Consider the following 18,722-nt stretch of genomic DNA (forward strand, 5'->3'; position numbering starts at 1 on the left):
TTAGAAAGTGAAAAACCTATATCAACATGGACGAAATAACATTGAACAAACGGATATACAGTCCAAGCAACTGTTGTATTTGGATTCGACAAGCAAGGTGACTTAGGGGACGTAAAAAATAAAGACCAAAAAAATATTTGTGAAAAATAATGAAACAGCCTAGTAATGTAACAGCTACAAGAACATAAAACAAAGCAAAAGGTAACAGTAGTTTGATTGCCCATTAAACAATATGCCGTTTTTTCTAGAATCTCATACTTGGTGTCGTAGTAAAATTAAAAAGTACAAACATAAGTTAATATGTGAGAATGATTAAAAAACTGTTCTCTGTGCTTTAATAAAGGTATTTGAAACAAGCACAATACTTTTTCAAGGATTGCAATAGCAGTTGTGCAGTAACTCCCATCTAAAGCTGGCCACACACAAGTTATAGACGACAACGATCTTATTTGTATAGAAGCCCTCTGACTCTCCCCGATGGCAGATGTTAGGGAACGAAGGATTGGGCATGTTAGCTTTCAACATGTCTGTTCCTGTTCTCCCACAGGAGATAAACTCGAAACAAGTTCAATCTTCTTTTACCATAAAAATAAACATGCATATCAAGACGAGCTGACCTTGCATGTTTATGGTGAAGTCGGGTGAAAAAATCGGCCAGCCAAATGATAATTTGGCAGCAAACCATCTCTGTGTATGGCCAGCTTAAGATAATGACAAATCGAGAACAACCTATAAAGCAAGTGTAGGATAATGCGAGTACAAAGTTCTATACCCGTTCCATGGACACGACAAATGTATGACCAGGTCACGTACTAGTTTAAAAAAAAAAACTATTTATAAAAGCACAGACAACGTCCTATAGATGAGGCTGTGCAAACTATATGGTCAATCGTTTCATAAATCAATGAGCAGAATTGTGTGAACATATTTTATACGTTACAAGTAGTAGTTAAAATGATCATTTGCATAAACTGTAACCCCCAGATTATAGAAATGTAACTTTAGCTATATATATATTTTTTATTGGTCTACCAGACATGCTGCTTCATATACAAACTGCCTTTAACAAGATCATTTACTGAATACAATGTCTTTCTAAATTGGCATGTTTAATAAATGCAAAATTTTAAATATTTGGGTAAATTACAATATTCATGACATGTCCATGCAAATCAATGGAATATACTCCATTTCCCATGTGTAGTAGATTTCCAGCAGATGGTGGATGGTCCTGCCCACCATGCAGTATTACTAGCGGTCTACCAGTAGCGGAGTTGGTGACTCTGTTGTAAAGTATTTCCCATTATATTGCTATTTTGCTTAACTGTAATAACATACTGTATTTTTATTTTTTTTTAATCTCCTTTTAAAAGGGTTTGAAAAATGTTGTTTTAATAAATAAAGCTGTGTAGCCATGAAAAAAAGAAAAGGATCTCTCTAATATAAATCTTATGAAGGTTTCCATTCTGGTTGCCATGGCTACGTACAGGGACACATTCATACAAGTACACCTTTTTCTACAGTGCATACTAATACAAATACACTACTATAGATATGAGGTTTAAAAAGCAAGCAGATTTTTAAGTTACGAAACAAAAAACAAAACAAAAACATAACAGTTGCAATATATGCATCACTGGACATAGCCATAACAGGATGAAAACATCCATTGTTTACACCGTTTGCTGCATTCAGGGATGTGTAAACCTATAAACTACAGAGAAGGTTAAATGGATATTCTAATCTTTGACATGGCTGTGCCATAAATGTCCGATAGTAGCGGTACCCCCACCTATTTCTAGAACAAGGCCCCCCCCTGCCATACCTTGTCCCACAGTCGCTGCTCTCCGGCCACCGAGTTACGAAGTGACCGGGAGTACGAACACGTCCGAGCTACGTGGTTTCCAGAATTCCCATAGAAGTGAAAGTTTACATAACTCCCACTCGCTTCTATGGGAGTTCCAGGAACAGCGTAGCTCAGCTGTTTCCATACTCCCAGCCATCTCTTAACTCAAGGGACAAGTTGGGATGACGTTAGGGGTGCCCTGTTCTAGAGATAGATGCGTGTCCCAATTCTGGAATCTACACCTATAAGACATCTTGGTATATCCTGGAGATAATACACCTTTAAAAAAAAAAGTTCGTTTTTTTTTTTTTTACAACCCCTTTAATAGGGAAGCACCATGCAAAGAAAAAAACCCCCCAAAAAAACATTTAAGTGAACAGAAGTCTTAAAAATGGGAAAACAACAGTGAAATTAAGTGCTATTATCCATAGTATTAGTACTTTAGTTGGCATAGTAGATATGTAGTATACAGTGAGTATAGTTTAAAAATGAATGCCAATATCCGTTTCATGGATCTCCAATGCTATATATGCACTGTTATTTACACACAAGCCTTTATTCCTGTCCACCTCGGCACATAGAATTCATAGGTTAAAATACACATTCCTACATACAGACATTCTTTGGTGTGCATATTTTTGCTGAATACTTAGCAGGCCAGTGGTTGACATGGAAAGTTATACGAATACTGTAGAAAAAAAAAATGTACATTTGCAGTAAAAAAATATTTAAATATCTGAGATATAGATACAATGTTCGCTTTAATCCGATTCCCTAATGCTGCATTACTCCAACGATTCAGGAATGTGGATTTGGTCTTCCTTGTACACAGACATCTTGCTGGGGAAGGACCTTCTCTTCTTTGACCTCCTCCTGCCTTTTGCTATCTTCTGAGAGCAGAGCACAAGCTGAAGAGATGATGATTGATGATCCACGGTCAACTATAACACAAGGAACTATTTCAGTACAAGTGATAAAACTGTATATAAGGCTTCTACCAAATTCTGAAGTTGCCTCCATTGTTTCCAGCATACCGTATTTTTCGGACTAGAAGACTCACCCAGGTTTTAGACAAGTGGAAAAAAATGATTTGTTAAAAAATAATTTATTCTGTTTCACCACATTCTGGGAGCTAAAAAATGTTTTATATTTTTTTTAATCGATTGAGCGGTGTAAGGGCTTATTTTTTGCGGGACAAGCTGTGGGTTTTATTGGCACCATTTTTTGGTACATACGATTTTTTTGATCACTTTTTTATTTTATTTAATTTCTTAGGGTATGTTCACACGAGGTCATTATGTCCGTAATTGACGGACGTGTTTCGGCCGCAAGTACCGGACCGAACACAGTGCAGGGAGCCGGGCTTCTAGCATCATAGTTATGTACGACGCTAGGAGTCCCTGCTGGACAACTGTCCCGTACTGTAATCATGTTTTCAGTACGAGACAGTTGTCCGGCAGCGAGGCAGGGACTCCTAGCGTCGTACATAACTATGATGCTAGGAGCCCGGCTCCCTGCACTGTGTTCGGTCCGGTACTTGCGGCCGAAATACGTCCGTCAATTACGGACATAATGACCTCGTGTGAACATACCCTAAGGCGCTTAAGGTGACCAAAAAACGATTTTGAGGTTTTACATTTTGAAACTCACCGTGCGAGTTAAATAATGTTATATTGTAATAGATCTGACTTTTACGGACGCAGCGATATCAAATTATTTCATTTTTTACATTGTGCATGGGGAAAAATGGGAAAAGGTTTTGTTTTTTTTTAACTTTTAATATATAATTTTTTTTTACACTCCTGAAAATGTATCTAACCTTTTTGTTTTTTACACATTTCATTAGTTCCCCGAGGGGACTTGAACCAGCGGCCACTTGGTTACATGTGGAGTTACTGAAACTGCGTAACTCGTAGAGCTACGCGGTTTCCCTAACTCCCTTAGTTACAGTAGTTATGGTAGTTACGGAAGCAGCGTAGCATTCGAGCTATGCCGTTTCCGTAACTACTGTCCAGTTCTATGGGAGTTAGGGAAACAGCATAGCTCAGCGAGTTACGCTGTTTCAGTAACTCCACATGTAACCAAGTGGCTGGGAAAGCAAAGAAAGATAGAACACGGTTTAGGGGGCCCTGTTCTAGAGATAGATGTGGGTCCCAGAGGTGGGACCTGCATCTATATGACATTTATGACATATCCTGTGGATATGTCATAAATGTCCTTAATAGAAAAAACCCTATAAACGCCGCGGTCGCTATTGACCCGGCATTTAACTAGTTAAAGGGGTTTGCCATAAAACACATTTATCCCCTATCCACAGCATAGGGGCTACATGTGGGATCGCTGGGGGTCCGACCGCCGAGACCCACAGCGATAATGAGAACAGAGGACCAAAAGTCACCCAAAGCGATACATGAGAAGCCTGGACTTCCGGGTTCTGTGTCCGGTTTATCTGTTCTGCAGCTCAAAAGAGAGATCAATGGAGAGCCGCTCGCGCATGCGCAGAAGAGTCCCATTGATCTCTACACCGCGTTCCAAATTATTATGCAAATGTTATTTTCGCTGATTTTCCTAAATAGTCGATGCAAATGACAGTCAGTATAATCTTCAAGCCATCAACCGTTGGAGTATAATGCAAATTTTATTGAACAAATCTCCTAATAACAGATTTTTTTTTTAGAAGTAAAAAAACTCAAAAAGCACGGTTTCAAATTATTATGCACAACAGAGATCAAAACATTTTAAAGGTTGTAGAGAGAACTAAAATGGTAATTTGTTGAATTTGCAGCATCAGGAGGTCATATTTACAGAAATCAAAAGCTCTTTCAATCAAAAAAAACTTAGCAGGCCAAGTTACATGTTAACATAGGACCCCTTCTTTGATATCCGCATCACAATTCTTGCATCCATTGAATTTGTGAGTATTTGGACAGTTTCTGCTTGAATATCTTTGCAGGGTGTCAGATTAGCCTCTCAGAGCTTCTGTTTTGATGTGAACTGCCTCCCACCCTCATAGATATTTTGCTTGAGGATGCTCCAAAGGTTCTCAATAGGGTTGAGGTCAGAGGAACATGGGGGCCACACCATGAGTTTCTCTCCTTTTATGCCCATAGCAGCCAATGACACAGAGGTATTCTTTGCAGCATGAGATGGTGCATTGTCAAGCATGAAGATAATTTTGCTACGGATGGCACGGTTCTTCTTTTTGTACTATGGAAGAAAGTGGTCAGTCATAAACTCTACGTACTTTGCAGAGGTAATTTTCACACCGTCAGGGACCCTAAAGGGGCCTACCAGCTCTCTCCCCAGGATTCCAGCCCAAAACAGGACTCCGCCACCTCCTTGCTGATGTCGCAGCCTAGTTGGGACATGGTGACCATTCACCAACCATCCACTACTCCGTCCATCTGGACCATGCAGGGTTGCACGGAACTCATCAGTAAACAACACGGTTTGAAAATTAGAATTCATGTATTTCTGAGCCCACTGCAACTGTTTCTGCTTGTGAGCATTGTTTAGGGGTGGCTGAATAATAGCTTTATGCACACTTGCAAACCACTGGAGGATCCTACACCTTGAGGTTTGCGGGACTCCAGAGGCACCAGCGGCTTCAAATTCCTGTTTGCGGCTTTGCAATGGCATTTTAGCAGCTGCTCTCCTAATCCTATTAATTTGTCTGGCAGAAACCTTCCTCATTATGCCTTTATCTGAACGAACCCGTCTGTGCTCTGAATCAGCCCGAAATCTTTTCACAGTACGATGATCACGCCTAAGTTTTCTTGCAATATCCAATGTTTTCATACTTTGTCCAAGGTATTGCACTATTTCACGCTTTTCGGCAGCAGAGAGATCCGTTTTCTTTACCATATTGCTTGAAACCTGTGGCCTGCTTAAGTATGTGGAACGTCCTTCTTAAGCAGTTTTCCTTTGATTGGGCACACCTGGCAAACTAATTATCACAGGTGTCTGAGATTTATTACAATGATCCAAGGAGCCCCAAGACACAATACCATCCATGAGTTTAATTGAAAAACAAATAATTAAATGTTTATGACACTTAAATCCAATGTGCATAACAGCTTCTCATGCAGCGCTCTTGGTAACTTTCAGTCCCCGTTCTCCTTATCGATCACACATGTTTTCCCCTATCCTGTGGATAGGGGATATATGTATTTTATGGCACAACCCCTTTACTGAAATTTCGCTGTTCCTGGCAGTTTAGACACCTGCAGTGTATGGAGTGGGCTCAGTGCCCGCTCCATACATCATCTCCCCCCACCCGCTGCATGATGTGCCGGGACGTCATGGGTCGGGAAGGGGTTAAGTAATGCACTTGACTGCGGGCTATAAGATGCAGGGACTTTTTAGCAAGATTTATTCTTGCTAAAGACGGCGTCTTATAGTCCGAAAAATACGGTATATAGTGGCATAAAAATTCAATCCAAAATGTCGTTTTATTAAAATTTCAGATCAGCTAGGGCACTGTTGTAGCTATCAAGGGGGGCTGAGCTCTATTAGACTACTGGGGGAGTGATATGTATGGCCAGACTTAAAGAGTATCTGTCACTAGTTTAGTAATGCCCCATCTCCTAGCTAATCTAATAGGCGCTGTCACACTCAGGGGCGGATTATAATAAGGGCAATCTGGGCAAGTGCTCGGGGCCGGAGGCTGGAAAGGGGCCAAGTTCGCCCCGGTTCTCCTGTACTGGCTGTTAAATTTACAGCTCTCACCCAATTATATCCGTATACAATGCAGATACAATTAATTACTGTAGCGCTGGCGAGACCAGGAACTATCCGTTCCCTTCCTCCCATTCTGCGCTTTACTAGTGACATAGTCAGCGCGATGATGTCATCCCGCCAACTGCGCCATTAGGCTTCATGACGCCGTCTGTTCTCTGACCAGTCCTGCGTTGCTGGAGGAAGAAACGGGAACAGGTAAGAATGTTTTTTTTTTGTTCTGGGCAGCGTTGGGGGTAAAAGTGGCGCTATTTACAGGGGTCATTACCTACTTAGCGCATTGTAACTGGTACAATCTACAGGGGGCATTATCAACTTAGGGCATTGTAACTGCTACAATCTACAGGGGGCATTATCTAGAGGGCATTGTAACTGGCACAATCTACAGGGGTCATTATCTACAGAGGGCATTGTAACTAGCGCTATCTACGGGGGACATTATCTAAAAAGGGCATTGTAACTGGCGCTATCTACAGGGGGCATTTTCTACAGAGGGATTGTAACTGGCACTATCTACAGGTGGCATTGTTACTGTCGCTATCTACATGGGGCATTGTTAGTGTGTGTGGCGTTTTACTTTACAGTGTTTGACAATTTAATTCAGAGGTACAGTGTATAGTACTATTATATTCAGGGGCACAGTTTATGATATTATATTTAGAAGCATAGAGTGTGGCATCATGAGAAATTTAATCTTCATTTATAGGTGCGGAAATGTTAGAAAAGTGAGGAGCTCAAGGAATCTGAGCTGCAAACTGCAGGAATAGGCCGTGCCCGGAAGAAGTCTGGACAGGATGGAGAAGAAAAAAAAAGAGAAAAAGAACGAAAAAGAATCTGACACATCACCTGCGAGTCACTCAATGTAAATGTTTATTCTCCCTGTGACTGATCAGTACTGTAGTCACTGTATGATCTGCAGTGAGATGACGGATGGTAGCATTCTTTTTTGTTAAATAGCAACTCCCATTGTTCAGGCTATACTGGGAGATGTTGTACAAGTTTATACAGCAGGGGTTAAACTGAATTTGCAAATGATCTCTGTACTGAACTGTATTTGTTCTGGTGCTGTATATGTGTACTGAGCTTAGTTCTGTTGCTGCATATATGTACTGAGCTTGATTCTGGGTCTGTATATGTATACTGAGCTTGGTTCTGGTGTGGTATATATGTACGGAGCTCGGTTCTGTTGCTGCATATATGTACTGAGCTTGGTTCTGGGTCTGAGATGGTAAATATATACAGTAAAAACTAAACCCCAAAAAACGTGGAGGAATCTCAGTTTTTTCCAATTCACCCATTATATGGTATTTTAAATGGTGGCAATAAAAACTCCAACTCCTCCCGCAAAAAAATAATCCTTCACATACCACTCCATTGACGCAAAAATAAAAAAAGTTATAAAGCTCCTGACCACTTTAGGGTCTCAAATTATTCTGCTCTTTTCTCTTCTGTATGGCTAATTCTGCTTTTACAGCTAATCCAAAACCGTGCCAGATCTGTGGCCGCCTAAACAGAAAGCTGCAGATATATACGGCACAGCGTCTTCAAAGTACTGTCTTCAGATTTCGGGGGGGGGGGGGGTGTGTCTAGACTTGAAAAAGTGGCCCATGGTACCCTTAATCCGACCCTGGTCACACTGATAATGCTAGTGAAAATTGTGTCCCAAAACTATCATTTTAAAAGTTATGAGATTTTTTTTCTAAATATGTAAATGAGCCTCTCTTAGCCAACTGGGAGGTAACAGCAGCGATTCTGCTGAGGTGGAGTTAACTCCGAGTGAAAAGAAAGAGTCACCTCCTATTTGGCTATTAGAGCCACAATAGCATGTTTCGAAAAATGCTCAGAACTTTTCAAATAATAAATGATTTTTTTAAAACAAATCACACTGTAGTTATCAGAAGCAAAGCGCCTATTAGATTAGTTAGGAGATAGGGAATTGATAAACTAGTAACAGAGCCTCTTTAATGCATATCAATCGCTCCTCAGGCCGGTTGAGTGGACCCCACCCTACAGGGCATTGTTGCTGGCATTTAACTATTACAGCTGGCAGCTAGATATGACCGCCTTTAAGCACATAACATAGTGTTCCTGATAAAAGACAGGCATTACATAGTTGCACTTTATAAAAAATACTCATGGTTACAGTACAGCAGATTAAAAAAATATATATATAATTTTATACTAAGGATTAGGAGACACTGATAGGCCATTGATTGAAAATCTAGTAAAAGCCCTGGATAAAGATCACAAGTATGTAATTTTCTTGATTTATAAAGGTATTTCATCATCCTACTTACGTGCAGCGACAGGTTCTGATATGGAACCATCAGTACCAAGAAGCAATGGTGTTGGAAGTATTTTAGTAGGAGTATATGTATTCAAAGATATCTTCCTACCACCAACATGACTGTAATATCCAGGAGTACCTAAATAAAATAAAAATTATTTCCTGAACATGTAATAAATAAAATAAAAAAATGAAAAATAGTTCCCTATGACCTCAACATTCACTTCATTACTAACGGTCAACATGTAGCTTCAAGTGAATACATTTTCATGTGAGGTGTAATTATTCGCCATGTAGAACATAGGCATGCTGTTTCATACATGTGCAGGCTATGAGTAAACCTAAGTTATATGTGCAAGTTCTTTTCTATTTTATATATATATATATATATATATATATATATATATATATATATATATATATATATATATATACACACATACACATACACAGGGTGGGCCATTTATATGGATACACCTAAATAAAATGGGAATGGTTGGTGATATTAACTTCCTGTTTGTGGCACATTAGTAAATGCAACCCTCTTCTCCCACTCTTCACACACTGATAGCAACACCGCAGAAGAAATGGGCAGCACTTTGAACACATTTTATAAGTGATCAAAAACTTGTAAATAACTCATGAAAGAATAAAGTAACGTTAAAACCAAGAACACCATCGTTTTTCTTGTGAAATTCTCGATAAGTTTGCTGTGTCACATGACCCTCTTCCCATTGGAAAAACTAAAGTTGGATACAAAATGGCCGACTTCAAAATGGCCACCATGGTCAACTCCCAGCTTGAAAAGTTTCCCCCCTCCCATATACTAATGTGCCACAAACGGGAAGTTAATATCACCAACCATTCCCATTTTATTTAGGTGTATCCATATAAATGGCCCACCCTGTATATATATCCAAAAACAGAAAGAGTATCGAACTCCATTTAGCTTCACCTAAACCATATCCTGATCAACCTACATCCACATCTTCTCAAGTGTGGTCCAAAAAGGGGACAGTCCTATGAAAAAAAATGGATGCCCGAGAAAAGTCACATGTCATGCCAATAGGCCATACCCCCAAGGTACTATTCTTGTCTTATTCAGTTAAGCTGGCCATCAATTTTGTTGGGATCATCTAACAACCTAATGTGTATAGAGGCAGCTCGATATTTCCCAACAGCCTGTTGTTGGGGAAAAAAGGAATTGGGAATGTTGGATTATTTTATGCCTGGTCTTTTGTTCTTTAGGGAGAAAAGGGCTGTAAGAGGCATCAGGCAGCAGCTTATCTCCACCTGTGTATTAAAATAAACATGCAAGCTCGGACGATGTAAGTTTCCTTTCTCACTAGGATGTAATTTGGGATAGGGCATGGCCAGCTTTAGAGATGGATCATACCTCCAACAACAACAACCCACCAACCTTTAAGGTACAAACTATCTTTATTATCTACACAGACAGATGCACAACATTTATAACAAACAACAAGCATAAAAATAGAAAATAAACCCTACAAGGAGAAGCTGTTGGAGTATCCAAGAGACAGTCACTCGAAGGTGCGGCAATAGCAGAAAGGAATTCGTCCACCTGCTTTAAAGACAAGGAGTTGTGGAGGGTCTCTAAAGGGCATATGGAAGGCACCATGGAGTACAGCTCAAATCCTGTAAGACATACACATAAACATGTATACATATTGCTACATTATAGTCTGTGTGAGGAAGGCTTTTCATAAAACAGCATAAAAATGATAAACAGCTCTTGCTGCTTGATACACCATAGGGACAAAACAACGTACAACATTTACATAGAAGTCAGTCTACTCTACGTTGAATTTAGAACTATGCTTCTAACTATTACTACTTACCTTTACATCTGCCAATACTAAAACTGCAACAAAATTTCCACAAAGTAGGAAAAAAAAAAAAAAAAATATCTCCATTTTCTTATATTTCGAACGTTTAAAAAAGTAGAGCTTTACCGAACTCTTATTTGCTATGTATATGGCAAAAAAAATTATTTAATCAAACCGTATTAAACGCATATATAACATTTAAAAACTTAGTAAAAATATTTTTCTACATCTCATAAGGCAAGATTCACCTGTAGATAAAGGAGTCCAGACATATATTAGAACATAAAAACAATGTGTAAAATAACACATTATGTAGCGAAAAAAAGAGGGAAAAGAAAAAAGTACAACATTGCTCAATAATAAATTAGATAAATCGCATTGATGCCGATGTTTGATTTATTTATTTTTAGCAACGGATAAATTAGAATTAACAATATAGAAAAATGACAAAAACGCTTGCTGCTTGAGAATAGAGAATTTCTTTTGGGGTGAAATGTTAAAGCCAATGAAGTGATGACTAAAGAAGAGTGGTGGAATTCGCATCCCATGTTTGGAAACCAAATTAAAAAATAAAATAACGAAGCATGGGGGTATCATTTAAAATAAACAAAACATACCATTGGTTGGGTGTCGAGCAAATGAGATAGAAAACCTTTTAACAGCAGAGCTGCGTGTGGCGTCTAAGAAAGAGAAAAAGAGTACCTGAAATTCATAAAATATATATATAAAAAAAATTAAAAAATAGGAAGGAGGGGAAGAGACTCCCTGGGTGTTTGAACTTGTTAAAATCCAGCAGCATGCAGTGCCACCATAGCAAAGAAACTTGGTTTAAAAGGAAACTTTTTGGATGCTTATTGTGAAAACACAAAATTCCAGAGGAAAGCTGGCTACTTTGGTTTTAGCCTTAAAATGGACTTTGTGGAAAAAAATAAATAATGAAGAACACAATTCTTTTACAGGTTTTGCAAATATGTAATATTAAATTGAGAGCATTGTGGGCTCAAACATTATTTATGGGCTAAAAAATTAAATAATTTTAACAACTGAAAAGAAAATGTATTCATATTTCATGTTTATTCGTTTTTTTTTTTTTTTACTTTTACATCTTACGAAATAAATTGGGGGAATATAAATGTAAACTAAAATATATATATAGATCTTTCAAAAATAAATAATGAATAAATAAGTAAATTGGCTAAGAATAATTGAACACACTAAAAAAAATGTGTGTGCCATCATCTGGTCAGAGGCACAGCTTTTGCACAAAACCAGCGTGCGCGTGTTTGAACATACCATCTATGCAGCCAGAAGTAGTCAGCTTTTTACGATGAGCACGAGCATAATCCAGTAGGTTAGGTGCACTTGAAGAGGCCCCGAGCACAGAAGTACTAAAGAGACCCGCGCAGTGAGACCCTAGTGAGAGTTAGAGAAAATACAGCAACCTAGTGTACCTCCATTCACAAGTGATGCATGCAACATGCAATATAATTCTCATCTGGCACCATACTGGCATTGTTACAGATAGATAGAACATGGTACGTATCCTCCATCTAAAGTATCCTGTGCCATCTTCTGCTCACCAAAATAATAATTGTATTTATTATCTGGTAATTTAGTTATTTTTCCTAAACGCCTTATGCTTGAAGATATCAATGAACAAATACCCCAAACATTACATTCATAAGAAAATCAGCTATAAAACAGCTTCTTATGGCCTGAGTTTACGCACTAAGGTTTGCAAAGTAAAGCACATTAAATTATGCTTAATCTCAAACCTTAGCATAAGGTTTTCTTACGGGTAGAGCAGGGTTTGGGCTCCTGTTGCCGGTGTCAGAAAGGCAACTGCTTGCCATACTGCATTATGACATTCAGATGATGGCATGTGCCAAATGGTTAACTTATGCATGACATGCTACATCTGTGCATACTCCGCTCAATATATCTGTTTATTATACAGTTATATAGTAAAAGGAAGGTAATTCCAGTGGTGTTTAAATGGAACCTGTCTGTACATTCATGCTGCCCTAAGTGCAAGCACCACAATGTAGCGACAGGTGCCCAGATTACTCTAAACTATGGCTTACTCTAAAGCGCTGCAGCATTTAAAAAAAAAAAATCATAGTTTTAATAAACGCTGGGATCTGGCAGAAGTGTCCGATGGGTAGCTCCCCTCCGGCTTCTCCCCATCGGCTCAGCTTGATTGGCAGGTCTCTGCACATTTGTGTATAGTGAGAGATCTGTGAATCAAGTTTAAAATATAGGATAGGCTATAAAATGTCTGATAGATGTGGGTCCCACCACTGGGACCCGCACCTATCTCTAGAACGAGACCATGTACTACGCTCTCCCGCTGTCGCTGGTCCCCGGAGGTGTTGAGGAGTAAAGAAACAGCCAAGCTTGCTGAGCACTGCTGTTTTCAGAACTCCAATTGAAGTGTATATGCCGTAAATGTGCAAGATGCCCATTTAATCATCAGCCAAAAATAAAAAAATAAAATAAAGTTGTTTGCCAAGTTTGCTGTTGAAGAACATGACTGGACTTCGAACATCTTAGAAATGAACTGGAATAAAGCATATATGGCTATGATGTAAGAATGTTCACAACCAGTTGGCCATATAGTGTACGTAGAGACTAGTATCAAAAGCAAATAAGGGATAATGAAATCCAAAAAAGCCGATGGCCGAGAGCATAGGACTAAACAAACCAAAAAGTTACAAATACAAAGCCTTGATCAACTGATGACAACTTCACACTTGCCATTTCTCTGCAAACTACAGCAGTCAGAAGTTATATTAACGTGAATGAATTTTTTTTTAAAAAAACATTCACATTAATATGCAGTGAAACCGAAAAATTTATGATTTTCTGCAACTGAAAATCTGTTCCTTACATCTGAATGAGGTTGGTTCTGCAGCATGTGCATTGTTTTGCATAAGTTCCGTTCAGACGAATGGAACAGTAGCAGAAATTTGTGCCAAAAAATTTGCCACTTGTGAATTCACTCTAACGCTTTACACACACACACACACACACACACACACACACACACACACACACACACACACACACACACACACACACGTAAGCATTGCTAGTCTGTGTAGATCTATACATTTATTTTATGAAGTGATTGCTCTATGTATTTACAAAAATTGCACAAATAAAAAAAACAAAAACAGTCAGGTAATAACTACTGAGGACTTTGTGTTTACATAAAAGGAGCAGGTGCTAAATCTACAGCATTTGTAGATGTTTGCTGGCAACTATGGATCCACAAATTTCTCAACGAATTTTGATGAAAAACAAATTTTTTTCTTTCTCAACTACAAATATTTTTATTTGGCTAAAATTGTAATTCTTAAAAAAACAAAAAGCTGTATAGTATAAAGCCCAAACCTACTGCAAAAAGTAGCAGTAGTTCTAGTGATATGAATACTGAGGAGGATCCAGCGTATGAGCATTCTGAAGCAAGGCCAGTTGTGGGTGCACAGCTACTCTACTGTGCTGCAGGGAGGATGGAATACCACTAGATTCCTTACCTCGTAGTAGAGCGCTCCCACAGGGACTTCTGGTTTTACACTTCCCAGAATGAGAATACTTCCTGGATTCCTTTTTCTGTGAGGGAGGGTCTGCAGGGAGACATATTCCAGTGTGACCAGCTACCAGGGAGGTTGCAAGTGTGGAGCGGGCAGTCAAAGAAGTTGGCACTTTGGAGATCATTTTAACTGGTATCAGCTATAGTGGTAGACTGACAAAGTCAGTAGAAGAGTACACATATCAGCACCACCATTAATAATTCCCCCAAATAAAAATACACAAAGGTTTACTTTACAGGATCTGACAATTGAGATAGGTAACAATTCCCTAGACCGCAATGAAATAATGACATATAGCAAAGGTTGTCACTCTTCTAACGATTGTATGCCCTCAATATACAGTAATCATAAAAGGTCAAAGAGGTAGAAACCAGTTCTCTTCCTATAGGCTGGTAACTCCTTAGGAATTCTCTTAGGACTATTGAGCAAAGAGTTTATAGCAAGTGACATTCCTACTCTCATAAATATACACTTTTAGGCCATTTAGAGGATACAATATTGTACAGATTTCCGAATGCTAGAGAAACAAGTAACGGGTTTCCTTTAGGAAGAAAACAGCTGCAGTACAAAATAAATGCAATGCATCTTTTAACATATTGTCCATTTAGATACTTCCCCAGAGGCTGGAGAACAAGCACGTAAAGTAGAACAGCAAGAAGATGACTTTGCGAGCCTGGTTATAGTCACGCCATTCAGTACAGTGGCAGCATGAGGAACACAACCACCTGCACTGTTGACAAGATGCCACGACCCTCCGCCTGACATCAAGATTAATTTCTGTCTAAATATCTTAGTTTCCTTACTATAGAGGAAGGCGTTCTTCATACTGCTCTTACTTCTCAGTAACTCTTTATCCGTTTCTTCACTTGGCTATACATTACACTTCAGCAGTTATAGTAAACGCAATTGCAGATAGGGACATATACAGATGACAGAAGCAAACGAAACAAGGGAAATATTAAGGGACAATCTCAAAGTCGTCTGTGACTAGTACAGATCACTTTAAATTGGGGCATCTAAGATGCCTTACTGAAGAGAAGTTTATGATTTGCAGCCACTAAAAAACCCCAATAATTAGCCGGGCCGAAACGTTGATAGCCTTAGGCTGGGTTCACACAGAGTTTTTTGGAGGAGGAAAATCTGCCTCAAAATTCAGTTTGGAATTTTGAGGCAGATTTTCCTCTGCCTGCACGCCGATTTTCGCCCGCGGCCATTGAACGCCACGGGCATAAAACACTGCGAAATACGCTTTCTCTGCCTCCCATTGATATCAATGGGAGGTCAGAGGCATAAACGCCCGAAGATAGGGCATGTCCCATCTTTTTCCCGCGAGCCGGTTTTTCCGCTCGCAGGAAAAAAACGCCTCCGCCTCCCATTGAAATCAATGGGAGGCATTTTCGGCCGTTTTTTGGCGCGTTTTCCGCGTCAAAAAATGTGTCAAAAAACTCTATGTGAACTGGCCCTTTGGGTTCATGCACACATCCGTGACATTTTATACGGCCGCAAAACATGGATCCGCAAAACACGGACCAATGAATAGAATACACGAGACTGATCCACAAAATGGACAGGAATAGGACCGGTTCTATAATTTGAGAAACTGACACACTGATCCGTAAAAAAAAAAACAAAAAAACAGATGTATGCATGGCCCCATAGAAATGAATGGGTCAGTGTGCTATCCGTTAAAAAGTAAATAGATATTTCAGTGTGCATGAGCCCTAACCAATAACAAAGTTCCATTGCTTTCACGGAGCTCTCTCATCATATCAGAATCATAAAGAGGGCCCATGTGACACTACCGAGGAAAAGGAAAGTGCTGACGCACAAGTCCCACTAGTGCTTCCGACTGACAGAGCTTAGGGGGAAGTGGGGTGCATATTTCACCTATAGGGCCTACCACATTTTAGCATTGTTGGATTCAAATGCAGTTACAAGGTAATCTTTATTAAAAGAATATTGTATATGTCATGAGTTACTATCCAAGTAACACACTTTACAGGAGATCGGTTAGAAAAGGAATGCATAGGATTAATTGCTTTATACTTCCAACAATAACCTGCAGGACCATTATAAGATCTGTACTCTTCCCCTGCAGTCACAAAAGGAGGGAAGAGTTCTATGTATACAGTGGCATAGCTATAGTAGGGGTGCAGAGATAGCTGTTGCACCTGGGCCCTGAAGCCTGTGGGGGGGGGGGTCTAAAAGGTCCACCTGGCACAAAAGACGACAACAGTATTATAAATAGTACATGGTATGTGCGGGGCCAGTTACACATTTTGTAAAAGGCCCCAAAAACTTAATTTTATACAGATGTGTGTATCTCACACAAGCTATAATTAAATGGCTTTCAATACAAAGAATAGAGTTGGGAAAAGTATAATGGTTAGATTTTTCAAACAGCCTAATGGATATTTTGTAAACCTAAAAGTCAGTCCTATTGTTGCGGGAGCGGAGGCCACCACCAATATTCTAGAATGACTGGGGCCAGGCACCTATTTTCACTAGAACCCGTTTTACCATTAACACATCACAGCAGTTCAATTCCAATAGGAGAAGCATATTAAGGAATTGTATATTAAACTCCCCAGTATACAAAGGCACAGTCACAAAAAAGGAAGTTTTAACTTCCAGGACATTTATCTATTCATCTTTCTACCCAAAAATAATTTTGGATAGAGATATATATATTCATGGTTATATATCCACTGTGGTAGACCCAGCTGTTGCAACCCCAACGTTCACTCTATTTTGTCTTATAGAACGGGTCAAAAAAATGTAATCACTGAAAACCCATTTTAACCAACATGCTGCAGTTACCAGCTTTTCTTGCTAAAATACATCAACGAATACAATTGGGGACAGGTCACATCACCTTCTAAACCAACTGGAAGAAGTGATGCCTGCCCGTGTCCGTCTGCTCTCCTGTAGATGCGTGGTTTCAATCTCACTTAAAGGCATGCATGGAAAAATGGACGGAATGGGACGTGTCAAAACGCGCTGTATGTGCACAACACGCTTCGGGATCTAGCATGTCGCCACTAGAGGAGCAATTCAAACTATTTCATGGGAAGGAGAAAGAAAGGGGATACCAGTAATTTAATGGGCTAATCCATACAGCATTGGCATTGAAAGTCTTTGAGAAACCATATTAAAGTGGCTCTGAGGGAGGCACAGGATGGCTAGGGGATACTGACCTGGGGTATATATTGTTTTTATGTATCCAGAGCGATCAATCACACTGTGTGGGTGGAGGAAGTAAGACTCACAGGCAGCATTTAAACAGTGTTTTACAGGGAAATACCATATACCGGAGCTTCTCCCCCCTAACCCGTTGCTGCCTTCACATAGGGTAGCATAGGAGTTCAAACAGATCCTCTTTGATCCACTGTATCTTTACTCCCCGTGGTGACATAATGCACCCCAGATATGTGAATCCTCAGCACAACATGCATGAGGTGAAGTGCTCAGTCAGGACGTGCAGAAAGTTTAGGACTAGTTCAATTCTGTGATTATTACCAAGTGATAATTTCGCAGTAAACATATACAACATCTGTGAATACATATACAAATAGACACACCAATATGTGCATGAGAGAAATAAGCAGAGAACAATGCCGTCATTTATAATAAATACTGTTCTTCCTTTCTATTCAGAATCATGCGTCAAAAAAAATACTTAAAAAAAAGGAGACTGTTACTTTCCAAGTGATTTCTGATCTCTATATAAATTGTAGACAAGATTTTATAAGGGTAACCTAGTAGAGGTATTTCCAGCGATGGCACCCGCACCTATCTCCAGAACGGGGGAACACCCCACCAACATCCTGCCTAGTGAGGGGTCCAGGGGCCGCAGAATCTGGGCAGAGAATGAATTGAGAAGTGGATATGTGCAGCTCTCTCCATTTATTCCTATGGGAGTTATGGAAACAGCTGATCAAGCGGGACGGGGGTCTATCAGACATTTATGGCATATGCCATGGATAGTTCATAATGTTATTTTGGGAAAAACCCTCCAATAAAAAAAACAAAACAATTCTTATGATTTTCGGCTTACATGGGGAGGGGGTCACACAAAATACTAGGAAGTATAGAACATGATTTATGAGGACAGAAACAAAAATAAGCACTTTATTAGAGGTTTGTTGCTCAAGGCAGGGGTATTTACATAAGGACAAACAGTATTTATTTTAATATAAAATGGTTTCTTAAACTTATCTACTGTTGAATTATTATTATGTAGAAGTACAGAGAGCTGCAGGAAATACACAGATTGTTCCTCCACTGCACTTTATAGTATGCAAGAAGACTAGTGAGATTATCATATATCAAAACCACTGAACATAGTGCCTAAAACAAACAAAAAGTTTTAGCTTCCTGTGATACTCGGGAGACTGGAAGATTAC

General features: G+C 39.4%; 1 protein-coding gene across 16 annotated transcripts in view; it reads right to left on the reverse strand.

Annotated features, from left to right (window-relative positions):
* Positions 1–1,006: 1,006 nt before the first annotated feature.
* The window catches only part of PPIP5K2 (diphosphoinositol pentakisphosphate kinase 2), a 133,107-nt gene continuing 115,391 nt past the window's right edge, over positions 1,007–18,722 (reverse strand). For 7 of the 16 annotated variants that reach the window (XM_075836884.1, XM_075836877.1, XM_075836825.1 and 4 more), the window contains 6 exons: positions 14,260–14,349; positions 12,014–12,133; positions 11,338–11,400; positions 10,383–10,529; positions 8,881–9,009; positions 1,007–2,787 (listed from right to left, as the gene is read on the reverse strand). In XM_075836884.1, coding sequence (XP_075692999.1) covers positions 2,645–2,787; positions 8,881–9,009; positions 10,383–10,529; positions 11,338–11,400; positions 12,014–12,133; positions 14,260–14,349 — 692 coding nt within the window. In that variant the 3' untranslated portion in view covers positions 1,007–2,644. The remainder of the gene's footprint in view (positions 2,788–8,880; positions 9,010–10,382; positions 10,530–11,337; positions 11,401–12,013; positions 12,134–14,259; positions 14,350–18,722) is intronic. The other 9 variants (XM_075836856.1, XM_075836897.1, XM_075836863.1 and 6 more) reach the window with 5 other exon arrangements.

Source organism: Rhinoderma darwinii, chromosome 1 (genome assembly GCF_050947455.1).
Source record: "Rhinoderma darwinii isolate aRhiDar2 chromosome 1, aRhiDar2.hap1, whole genome shotgun sequence".
Lineage (NCBI taxonomy): Eukaryota > Metazoa > Chordata > Amphibia > Anura > Rhinodermatidae > Rhinoderma > Rhinoderma darwinii.